This window comes from Garra rufa, chromosome 17, assembly GCF_049309525.1.
Source record: "Garra rufa chromosome 17, GarRuf1.0, whole genome shotgun sequence".
NCBI lineage: Eukaryota > Metazoa > Chordata > Actinopteri > Cypriniformes > Cyprinidae > Garra > Garra rufa.
In genome coordinates this window covers 5,462,530-5,475,916 of record NC_133377.1, presented here as the reverse complement: position 1 = coordinate 5,475,916, position 13,387 = coordinate 5,462,530, and the positions used below count along the sequence as shown (strand labels likewise).

At 35.1% G+C, this 13,387-nt stretch overlaps 1 protein-coding gene across 2 annotated transcripts in view; it reads right to left on the bottom strand.

Moving 5' to 3' along the window:
- Positions 1-2,393: 2,393 nt before the first annotated feature.
- necab1 (N-terminal EF-hand calcium binding protein 1) overlaps positions 2,394-13,387 on the bottom strand; it is a 53,210-nt gene continuing 42,216 nt past the window's right edge. For both annotated transcript variants that reach the window (XM_073821306.1, XM_073821307.1), the window contains exons 10-13: positions 5,034-5,146; positions 4,143-4,220; positions 3,936-4,027; positions 2,394-2,937 (exon numbers count right to left, since the gene is read on the bottom strand). In XM_073821306.1, the coding sequence (XP_073677407.1) occupies positions 2,909-2,937; positions 3,936-4,027; positions 4,143-4,220; positions 5,034-5,146 (312 nt within the window). In that variant the 3' untranslated portion in view covers positions 2,394-2,908. The remainder of the gene's footprint in view (positions 2,938-3,935; positions 4,028-4,142; positions 4,221-5,033; positions 5,147-13,387) is intronic.

Below are 13,387 nucleotides of genomic sequence, written 5' to 3'. Positions count from 1 at the left end.
CACCCTCCAGCTCTGGTTTTTCCTTCTGGAGCATCAGTGAGTGTTTGAACCTTCTGTAATAGTTGCATATGAGTCCCTCAGTTGTCCTCAGTGTGGAAAGATCTCAAAATCATACAGTCTTTGTTGAAAAGGGTTCAAATATACAAAAATGCTGGAAAACCAAAGAATTTGTGGGAAGAACAGCAGGCAGTTTAACTGATCAGTACAAACAAGGGACTCATGAACAACTATCACTAAACAAAAAAATAAACACGGCTGTGGATCATTCAGGTAACAACTCAGTATTAAGAATCAAGTGTCAAGTCAAAGTCAAACTTTATTAAAATCCCTTACGGGCAATTTAGATGCAGCTAGAATCAGAAACAGACAGACTCATACAATACATAAAAACATAAATATCACATACCCTAACAAATTTCCTCAAGAACCATTTAAAAGCCTAATTGCACAAGGGACAAATGAATATTTATATTGATTACTTTTCATCTTTGGCAATCTATATCGGGAACTAGAAGGAAGCATAGAGAACTCTGTAAACAGGAAATGATCATTATTAGCTAGCACAGTTCTAGCCCGACTCAAAATATTTCTATTAAACAATGATGACAAGTTTCTTTGTTCTTTACCTATGATCTTTACACTAAGTGTGACTATTCTATTTAAAGAACTTTTATATTTAACACTGAGATTTCCGAACCAAGAGCTAATCGATATGTAAACCTTTGAACAGGGTCATTTTTATAAATTCAACTATTATTTTCTCTTGTGGACTATATGTAAACATCTTTTATGTGAAATATCTTATTCAAACAATAACATGCATTTTGAATGATCCCTCTTGTTTTGGTAAAATATATTAACATTTTGCAGATTCTGAAAGGGGGGGGGTGTAAACTTTTGACCTCAATTGTAGGTATCTTCAAGATTTTCACCCTTACTCATACTGGAGCATCAGTGAACATTTGAACCGTTTTGTAATAGTTGCATTCTGACTTTTTTCCTTTTTATTATATAAAAAGTTAGAAAAAATATATAAAAATTAAGTTTAGTGTTTCAACTCACATTGTTACGCTGACTATATATTTGAAGAAATTCTAATAAATAAATGTCTATAGCATTTTAAATTGTGTCAGGGGTGTTTCCTCCGAAGAGGCAAGGGAGGCAGTGTCGCCTTAAAATATTGGAGAAAAAAATTCCAGCTGAAGTCCTTGTCCCTCTCGCTTACCTTTAGCCCACTGAGTTTTAATAGATCCCCTAGCAATTGCGATATGATTGGATATGGCTGGATATGATCGTTAATGATTGGTTCATGCAATAAATCTCGACTCTTGTGTTCGTGCACGTTCCCGAACCAGTCTGAATGAACAATATAATGCTATTAATGGGAAGACTAATTTTAAAAAGTAAGTAAACAATGAATACACTTAGAAATAACCACTTGGTTACGTCAAAATAAGACTTAAAATGGCATTAAAAACATGATCTATGGGAGTTTTTAGTGAGTAATAAGCTTGCTGTAATTTAAAGTAAATCTTTGTGTCTGTACAATGCTTAAACTGACTTGATGAGATTCATGCTTGGGATTAATAAACAGAATAGAATAAAATAGAATTGTTTCTTTTTCTTCTTATTTTTTTTTTAACCAAGAAAATGTGACTGAGAAAAAAAAGAGGATTGTGCCGCCTCATTTCTGGACACCACCGCACAGGCGCACACCACTGAATTGTGCTATTCATATTATTGGACCACACTGCATATTTTCAGAAAACTGGTTTAGTTTTTGTTTATTTTATCCCAATAGTTGTATGTCCTTTCCATCCACTGGATGGCAGTGTTGATTTTTGAGAGATACAGCACTCAGTGAGTCATCTGGCTCTGGGAAATAGTCTGGCCCAATCATTTCTGTCTCTCAGTGGACCAAAAAGAGCTTTCATATGCTGTCTTCATCTCCAAACTCTATATGTGACCCAGGACCACAAAACCAGTCATAGGGTTTCCAGTGATGTATGGTTTGTTAGGATAGGACAATATTTGGCCGAGATACAACTATTTGAATATCTGCAATCTGAGAGCATAAAAAAAATCTAAATATTGAGAAAATCACCTTTAAAATTTGACCAAATGAAGTTCTTAGCAATGCATATTACTAATCAAACATTATGTTTTGATATATTTACAGTAGGAAATTCACAAAATGGAACATGATCTTTACTTAATAGCCTAATGATCTTTGGCATAAAAGATAAATCGATAATTTTGACCCATGAAATGCATCAGTGGCTATTGCTACAAATATACCCATGCTACTTAAGATTGATTTTGTGATCCAGCGTCACATATGGTTACATGTAGAAAAATCCCAATAGTGATTCAATGAAATACAAGCCAGTACATCAGCTTAGAAACTTTATTAACCACTTGATTCTACCTTCACTTGGCAAAACGTAAGACGAAAACTGTAGTTGGTCACATAAATATCATAACGTTCAATCTGAGCTGACATACTACATAAAATACAATAACAGAAATATATCTTCTCAAAGAAATGGTCATGTCAGGAACGATGACATCATAAGAACTGCTACATGAGGAGACACAGACCTGTGCTACAGACAGACTGACAGCACTCAACACTGTACTGTCACGGCACAGATGAACACGTATCTTATGCAACTCTGATGGGATTGGAGTGCTAGATTTCATTGCTTTATTTAATATCTCTACAGTTTACACTACTCCTATAGAGCTACGAATGTAACAACGTGGAAAGCAAGTGCTAGTCACTATATGAGTCGACTATACAGCAAATATGAACACAACGTGTTCCTGATGGCAGGAATACAGATGTCAGTCCAGGCTTGTGTGGTCCTCATAATGCCTGTTGTCATCTAATGGGAGTCGACAGTTTCTAGTTATTGTTGAGGACCCACCATGATGCTGTGGGAAAAAAATTTTAAAGATTTTTTTTATTATATATTTTTATATGCACTACCAGTCAAAAGTTTTTGAACAGTAAGATTTTTATTGTTTTATATTGTTTGTCTCTTCAAGTCTGCATTTATTTGATCCAAAGCACAGCAAAAGCAGTAATAATGTGAAATATTTGTACTATTTAAAATATATTTCAAAATGTAATGTATTCCTGTGATCAAAGCTACATTTTCAGCATCGTTACTCCAGTGTTCAGTGTCACATGATCCTTCAGAAATCATTCTAATATGCTGATTTGCTGTTTAAGAAACATTTTTTAAATTATTATTATTAATATTTAAAACAGTTGAGTACATTTCTCAGGATTCTTTGATGAATAGAAAGATCCAAAGATCAACATTTCCAAAGATCATACCAATTAAAACATTTTTGGGGGAAATTTTCCCCAAATTTTGTGAAAGAAATTCGAAATTAGTACTTTTCTTTAGCAAGGATGCTTTAAATTGATCAAAAGTGATGATAAAGACATTTATGATTTTACAAAAAAATTCGACTTCAGATAAATGCTGTTCTTCTGAACTTTCTATTCATCAAAGAAACCTAAAAAAATATTCTACTGAGCATTTTTCAACATAATAATAATAATTTTGCAAATGATTTTTGAGCATCAAATCAGAATACAATGATTTCTGAAGGATCATGTGACGAGTAATGATGCTAAAAATTTAAATTAACAGGAATACATTACAGTTTATACTGAAAATAGAAAACCATTATTTTAAATAGTAAAAAATATTTCAAAATGTTACTGTTTTTGCTGTACTTTGGATCAAATAAATGCAGGCTTGGTGAGCAGAAGAGAATTTTTTTTAAAAACATTAAAAATCTTACTGTTCAAAAACTTTTGACTGGTAGTGTAAATATTTTTAAATATACAATTGATTATATAAATTAAATAATGTAAAATACTTCATTTTCAGAAAGTTTTTGTACTATAAGTTCACCTGGAACCAGCATAGTTGTCATAAGCTCTGGCGTCTCTAAGAAATCCACATTGCCTCTCTGGAAGGTTTTGCTGTAATTGGTCTGCAGATGACTATGAATAGAAAACAAATCAGCTTTTTAACCAGAAATTCCTTGATTGAATAAGGCATCTTTAGGATTATATTAATATTGAAGCTTGTGAGAATTGTTTTGAATCAGGGACTTACTTCTTCCAAACGTTGCTTTGTTCCCAGAACTCATACAGTATGAAGCGAGATTCATTGGCAAGCCGCTGAACTGCAACGCTGCAGAGAGAGCAGAGCCGGTAAGATTACTATCAAATGTGTTTGTTTAACTGGTTCTTTAAGGTTAGAAATTACTCTTATGTGGCTGAAGCTCTAATTCTGTGTTGTTCAAAGGTTTTTAAATTTGTAACAAAATGAATGTCAGCAATCTCATTTTTGGGTAAACCACTCTTTTCATTACCAAATAATGAGAACATTGGTAAGCCATCAAATCCTTCACTGTTCTAATGTAACAAGTTGTCAATGAGTCATTTGAACTGAAGAGCTTGAAGCAAGTCAATTATTTAATCATCTAAAACAGAACTCTTCATCCAAGCCTTTCCCACTGCTAATTAGCCACTTAGTAAAAAGCGCATAATTAACCTAAACAAATGGTCCACCTTTATTATTAGACAATGTTCCAGAGAACTGGAGCATCAGCTGCTACTTAATGTGATCACTGACATTTTTGTGATGTCTGAGTTAAAAGTCAAACCTGGACTGAGGGCTTGTAAACATACAGCCACATGCTCACAGCACGATGCGATTCATGCACCGCTGTAAGCTTGCTGACGTTACACAGGCTCTGCCACGTGAGGAACTGGATGTCTTATCTTAAATATGTCTAGGTTTAATTGGATTATAATAGTTATAATTACAGGTGTTTCTTAGACACCACTCATGCAGAAAATAACAGCCTCCAGCTGTGAAATGAAACATCCAATTCATCAAATTTAAACACATGGAGAACCAACCTAGACAGACCCCTCACAAACAAAGCTGTATGCAAATGCACCAGACATTCACCCAGATGCAGTGGCGGTGTGAACTCACTGGAGGCAGCCGGTCTGGGCTCTGGCGCAGTCGATGTACTGTCGGAGAGCCAGACGAAACTCCTCCACTTCCTCCTCTAGCACTGAGAGCTGCCTCTGTACGATCAGGATGTGCTGGGAGGGAGGTCACAGAAGAGAGCAGCAGTTAGAAACATGATTTATATTGTATCTGAACCATGACTTATTTATAAAAGTGGGCAAAACTGTTCCTGGATCAGTTTTCTCTTGCAGCACATTAAGTACTGGGAAGACCTGATTAAAGGTTTAGTTCACTTCCAGAATAAAAATGTCCGGATAATTTATTCACCCCCATGTCATCCAAGATGTTTATGTCTTTCCTTCTTCAGTCGAAAAGGAATTAAGGTTTTTGAGGAAAGCATTCCAGGATTTTTCTCCATATAGTGGACTTCAATGGAGATCAACGGGTTGACCCAGGTGAAAAAAATATATACTTAAATGCAATGAAAATACACTTAAATACCCGCAAATACATTTTTAGTACATTGGTATTTTTTTGTGTTAAAAAAAGTGTGATGTTTATACACTATGAATACACTAATTAAAAGTATGTTTATACTTCAGTAGGACTTAAGTACACTTGAAAAAAGTATACTAAATACCAGTAATACTTAAATAAATTTTTAGTGTACTAAAATAAAGTATACTACAGAAAAAACATGCAAAAGAGTTTTATTAGTGTGTTTTTCAAAAGTGTGCTTTAAATGCTTTAAACATTAGTTGATTATTAGTAGACTGTTTACATACTAATCCTAAGTTTAAAATAAGTTAATATATAAAAAATCTATTAGTAATGTATTGTAGTAGAAGTATATTTTCTCAAAAGTTGTACTTAAGTACACTTAATATGAATGCATTATTAGCACTAACACTTAAAATGATTTTGAGTGTGGTAATTTTAAGTTTACATTAAATTGATTTTATTAAAAATCTATTAGTAATGTATTGTAGTAGAAGTAGATTTTCTCAAAAGTTGTACTTAAGTACACTTAATATGAATGCACTATAAGCATTAACACTTAAAATGATTTTGAGTGTGGTAATTTTAAGTTACATTAAATTGATTTTATTAAAAATCTATTAGTAATGTATTGTAGTAGAAGTACATTTCCCCCAAAATTGTACTTAAGTACACTTAATATGAATGCACTATAAGCCTTAACACTTAAATTGATTTTGAGTGTGGTAATTTTAAGTTATATTAAATTGATTTTATTAAAAAATCTATTAGTAATGTATTGTAGTAGAAGTACATTTTCTCAAAAGTTGTACTAAAGTACACTTAATATGAATGCATTATTAGCACTAACACTTAAACTGATTTTGAGTGTGGTAATTCTCCCAGGTTAAAAAAAAGTGCACTAAAATACACTTTATTTAAGTATACTTAGTACACTTTTCAGTAATGTACTAAAAGTGCTCTATTTTCGCGCACTAATTTTGTACTTATTGTACTAAAAAATAGTATTAAGTATATTTTAAGATAAACTTAATACCATCTAAGTGTACTCAACTGTGCTATTTTGAGACACCATGAAATTGAACTAAAATGTGCTTTTAACATACTATATCTGTATTTAAAAAAACAGATTTAGTTACAACTAGAAATACACTTGAACCCTCATTTTAAACATTTATAAATATATTTATGACTAATTTAATGTATAACAATAATATATTAAAAGAATATACAAATTGTGAAAAAAATGTGCTAAAATACAATTTAAGTACACTTAGTGCACTTCTCTAATGTACTTAAAGTGCTCTATTTTCGCGCACTAATTTTGTACTTATTGTACTAAAAAATAGTATTGAGTATATGTTAAGATAAAATTAATACCATCTAAGTGTACTCAACTGTGCTATTTTGAGACACCATGAAATTGAACTAAAATGTGCTTTTAACATACTATATCTGTATTTAAAAATATATATATTTAGTTACAACTAGAAATACACTTGAACCCTACTTTTGAACATTTATAAATATATTTATGACTAATTTAAAGTATAGCAATAATATATTAAAATAATATACAAATTGTGAAAAAAGTGTGCTAAAATACAATTTAAGTACACTTAGTGCACTTCCCTAATGTACTTAAAGTGCTCTATTTTCGGCCACTAATTTTGTACTCAATATACTAAAAGTTATTCTTAAGTACTTCTTAAGATAAACTTAAAATCATCTAAGTGTACTCAACTGTGCTATTTTGAGACACCATGAAGATGAACTAAAATGTGCTTTTAACATACTATCTCAGCATTTCCAAAAATGTATTTTGCTACCACTTCTAATAGAATTGAAACATATTTCATAAACCTTTAAATATACTAATTATACATAAAAAATAAACTTACTGATTATTTAAAATACATGAATAATATATAACAAATGTATACAAAGCGTATTTATAATGTATTGCCCACATATTTTTATCAATAAAAAATACACTTGTTGATTATTTAAAATACATAAATATATAACAAATGTATGCAAGGCGTATTTATAATGTGTTTCCCACATATTTTTATTACAAAAAAAATACACTTGTTGATTATTTAAAATACATGAATAATATATAACAAATGTATACAAAGCATATTTATAATGTATTGCCCACATATTTTTATCAATAAAAAATACACTTGTTGATTATTTAAAATACATAAATATATAACAAATGTATGCAAGGCGTATTTATAATGTGTTTCCCACATATTTTTATTACAAAAAAAATACACTTCTTAATTATTTAAAATACATGAATAATATATGATAAATGTATACAAAGTGTATGTCACGCCCTTGGACTGTTTGTCTTGGTTTTTCCCAGTGTTTCCCAATTGGACTGTCTGTTTGGTTTCTCCCATGCCCTTTTTTGGTCTTCCTGCTCATTAGTGTGATCCCCTCCACCTGTTGTTGTAATTATCTCCCCTTTATAAGTTTGTTTGATTTCCTTGTTTCTTTGTCTGGCTACAAGCGTTACACCTATGTTCCTTCGTTGTGTGCACGTCTTCTCCCGCCATTCCTGTCTATTGTTACTCTGCCTGAGGTTTTATTGAAGACGTTATTTTTTGCTTTCCTGCACGTTTCGTGACAATGTATTTATAATGTATTGCCCATACATTTTTATTCATTATAATACACTTAATAATTAATTAAAATATATGAATTATATATAATAAATTTATACAAAGCGTAATTATAATGTCTTGCCCACATATTTTTATTAATAAAAAATACATTATAAATACGCTATGTATACATTTATTATATATTATTCATGTATTTTAAATAATCAACAAGTGTATTTTTTATTAATAAAAATATTTGGGCAATACATTATAAATACGCTTTGTATACATTTTTTATATATTATTCATGTATTTTAAATAATTAATAAGTGTATTTTTTATTAATAAAAATATGTGGGCAATACATTATAAATATGCTTTGTATACATTTTTTATATATTATTTATGTATTTTAAATAATTAATAAGTGTATTTTTTATTAATAAAAATATGTGGGCAATACATTATAAATACGCTTTGTATACATTTTTTATATATTATTCATGTATTTTAAATAATTAATAAGTGTATTTTTTATTAATAAAAATATGTGGGCAATACATTATAAATACGCTTTGTATACATTTGTTATATATTATTATTATATTTTAAATAATCAGTAAGTTTATTTTTTATGTATAATTAGTATATTTAAAGGTTTATGAAATATGTTTCAATTCTATTATAAGTGGTAACAAAATACATTTTTGGAAATGCTGAGATAGTATGTTAAAAGCACGTTTTAGTTCATCTTCATGGTGTCTCAAAATAGCACAGTTGAGTACACTTAGATGATCTTAAGTTTATCTTAAGAAGTACTTAAGAATAACTTTTAGTATATTAAGTACAAAATCAGTGCCCGAAAATAGAGCACTTTAAGTACATTAGGGAAGTGCACTAAGTGTACTTAAATTGTATTTTAGCACACTTTTTTCACACTTTGTATATTCTTTTAATATATTATTGTTATACTTTAAATTAGTCATAAATATATTTATAAATGTTTAAAAGTAGGGTTCAAGTGTATTTCTAGTTGTAACTAAATATATATTTTTAAATACAGATATAGTATGTTAAAAGCACATTTTAGTTCAATTTCATGGTGTCTCAAAATAGCACAGTTGAGTACACTTAGATGGTATTAAGTTTATCTTAACATATACTTAATACTATTTTTTAGTACAATAAGTACAAAATTAGTGTGCGAAAATAGAGCACTTTTAGTACATTACTGAAAAGTGTACTAAGTATACTTAAATAAAGTGTATTTTAGTGCACTTTTTTTTTACCTGGGGAAGGTTCAAATTGCATTTTCAATGCAGCTTCAAAGGGCTCTACACGATCCCAGTCGAGGGTGTTATCTAGCAAAACGATATGCCATTTTCTAAAAATAAAATAAAAATGTATATACTTTTGTATATACTTAACCACAAATGTTCGTCTTGCACTACCTCAACTTCACACAGTTCGTAGTCATGTTGGAAAGGTCACGCATGACGTGAAAGGTCACGTAGGTGGAAGTACTAACCCAGTGTTTACAAAGCGAATGTAACCCCTCACACCCGGGTCCTACCGCACCTGCTCCGAGCGGGTCTCCGGCACGGGAGGCGGACGCACTAACAAGGAGGCTAAAGGCTGCAACCTCTAGCGTCAGTCGCTAGCGTGTCTCTTGAGATCGGGGAGTGAGGTTTACCTGCACAGCACCTACTAGCTGGCCTCCGTTACACTCACCCCCCTAAACCTCACTCCCGTCCGGGTCACGGCACCAATGTAACCCCTCACACCCGGGTCCTACCGCACCTGCTCCGAGTGGGTCTCCGGCACGGGAGGCGGACGCACTAACAAGGATGCTAAAGGCTGCAACCTCTAGCGTCAGTCGCTAGCGTGTCTCTTGAGATCGGGGAGTGAGGTTTACCTGCACAGCACCTACTAGCTGGCCTCCGTTACACTCACCCCCCTAAACCTCACTCCCGTCCGGGTCACGGCACCAATGTAACCCCTCACACCCGGGTCCTACCGCACCTGCTCCGAGTGGGTCTCCGGCACGGGAGGCGGACGCACTAACAAGGATGCTAAAGGCTGCAACCTCTAGCGTCAGTCGCTAGCGTGTCTCTTGAGATCGGGGAGTGAGGTTTACCTGCACAGCACCTACTAGCTGGCCTCCGTTACACTCACCCCCCTAAACCTCACTCCCGTCCGGGTCACGGCACCAATGTAACCCCTCACACCCGGGTCCTACCGCACCTGCTCCGAGTGGGTCTCCGGCACGGGAGGCGGACGCACTAACAAGGATGCTAAAGGCTGCAACCTCTAGCGTCAGTCGCTAGCGTGTCTCTTGAGATCGGGGAGTGAGGTTTACCTGCACAGCACCTACTAGCTGGCCTCCGTTACACTCACCCCCCTAAACCTCACTCCCGTCCGGGTCACGGCACCAATGTAACCCCTCACACCCGGGTCCTACCGCACCTGCTCCGAGTGGGTCTCCGGCACGGGAGGCGGACGCACTAACAAGGATGCTAAAGGCTGCAACCTCTAGCGTCAGTCGCTAGCGTGTCTCTTGAGATCGGGGAGTGAGGTTTACCTGCACAGCACCTACTAGCTGGCCTCCGTTACACTCACCCCCCTAAACCTCACTCCCGTCCGGGTCACGGCACCAATGTAACCCCTCACACCCGGGTCCTACCGCACCCGCTCCGAGCGGGTCTCCGGCACGGGAGGCGGACGCACTAACAAGGAGGCTAAAGGCTGCAACCCCTAGCATCAGTCGCTAGTGTGTCTCTTGAGATCGGGGAGTGAGGTTTACTTGCACAGCACCTACTAGCTGGCCTCCGTTACACTCACCCCCCTAAACCTCACTCCCGTCCGGGTCACGGCACCAATGTAACCCCTCACACCCGGGTCCTACCGCACCTGCTCCGAGTGGGTCTCCGGCACGGGAGGCGGACGCACTAACAAGGATGCTAAAGGCTGCAACCTCTAGCGTCAGTCGCTAGCGTGTCTCTTGAGATCGGGGAGTGAGGTTTACCTGCACAGCACCTACTAGCTGGCCTCCGTTACACTCACCCCCCTAAACCTCACTCCCGTCCGGGTCACGGCACCAATGTAACCCCTCACACCCGGGTCCTACCGCACCCGCTCCGAGCGGGTCTCCGGCACGTGAGGCGGACGCACTAACAAGGAGGCTAAAGGCTGCAACCCCTAGCATCAGTCGCTAGTGTGTCTCTTGAGATCGGGGAGTGAGGTTTACTTGCACAGCACCTACTAGCTGGCCTCCGTTACACTCACCCCCCTAAACCTCACTCCAGTTCGGTTCATGGCACTAATGTAACCCCTCACACCCAGGTCCCACCGCACCCGCTCCGAGCGGGTCTCGAACCCGGGTCTCCGGCACGGGAGGCGGACGCACTAACAAGGAGGCTAAAGGCGTCTGTCGCTCTTGAGATCGGGGAGTGAGGTTTTACCTGCACAGCACCTACTTGTTGGCCTCCGTTACACGAACATGCAAAGAAAGTCAAATGCCCTTTACACAAAAAGGTAAAATAACAATGTCTGATGATTTTGAAGTTGGAGGAGAAAATGAGATTTGTTTTTCGTCCTTTACCCTACCTTTTTGAACCGAAAAATTTACCATGTTTGACCTTTCCAATGTGATTATGTAACATAATGCGTGAAATTGTAAATATGCATCGCAGAGCTAGTGCAGGACGAGCATTTGTGGTTAAAAATAAAAAAATTTTTTATACTTCTTTTTTTCGGAAATGACAGATTGTTTTGCTACATAACACCCTGGGGTGAGTAAATCATCAGAAGTTTTTAATTCTGAAAGTGAACTAATCCTTTAATGATCTTGTTTTGATAATATGTCAAATATAGAGATATGTAACAACAAGCTACAAATGAGTCTTGACCAGAAATACAGGGTGAGAGGGTTGAGAGGCACTGTAAAAAAATATTATAAAATATTGTTAAGGTTGGTAAGATTTGTAATGTTTTTTAAAGTCTATTATGAACACCAAGGCTGCATTTTTTTTGATCAAAAACAGTACAATTGTGAAATATTTTTTCTATTTTAATATATTTTAAAATGTAATTTATTCATGTGATGGTAAAGCTGAATTTTCAGCATCATTACTCCAGGCCTCAGTGTCACACGATCCTTTAGAAATCATTCTAATATGCTGATTTGCTGCTCAAGAAACATTTCTTATTATCAATGTTGAAAGTAGTTCTGCAGCTTAATATTTTTCTGAAAATTTTCAGGTTTCCAGGCATCGTTTACCAGATTCTTTGATGAATATAAAGTTCAAAAACAGCATTTATTTGAAATAGAAATCTATTTATACAGTAAAAATGTCTTTACCAAATGTCCCCAGAAAGTTTTGTGGAAGGGGTAGGTTTAGGGGTGTGTGATTAAAAAAAGACAAAAAAATATAACAGTAATTAGACAATATTTTGCTGAACATGGTATTGTGCTGGTACTGCCATGGACAGCTTTTTCCTTGCAGTGATTAGTTTCCAGGAGTGACAGAAATTAATTTTTCCAATAAGTTTAAATAGATTTCTACCTTTTATGGGCATTTTTACCTTTATAAGGCTATTTTTATCTAACCTAATTAAATGTATGCATCATAATTTTTCGTAAATGTAATCAATAAATTAAAATAGTAAGTTATGATAGGGCACCAATCAAATGAAATCAGTATCAACAAAATTTGTGTTTGCAATGCAGAGGTGACAAAAAATCTGCATCTGAAGTGGCATTTAAATGCATTTACATTGACTGTTAAATGCAGGACATGAAAGCATTTAATCTGCAGTTGAAATGATTTTGGGGGAAAAAGTGTAGGTGGCGGCATAACACTGCATGAGTGAGTCACTGAGTCATTTATTCAATCAATTCGTTCTAACGGCTGATTGATTCAGTAATGAAACATCTTTGTGTGTTGCAAAATAGTTCTGCTGTTTGTTTGGAACTATTTTCATTGTTGAAATACAGCAAAAACAAGAAGTGTGGTGTCTAAAATGGAAGTCTTCTATTAACTTCTTGTTTATTGAGCTGTTCATCAAATCAATATCACGTATGCAATAGAGTGTTTTTACAACACATCATCAATTGGCCATATTGGTGGCGCTGAACCCAAACAATGCCACTGAACCGAAGGAAACTTGCATATTTTGCTGATTATTGCTGCTGAAAATGGCCATTTGAAATACTACAGACTGACAAACGCTATAACATGTCAAAGAGAAGAGTGCAAA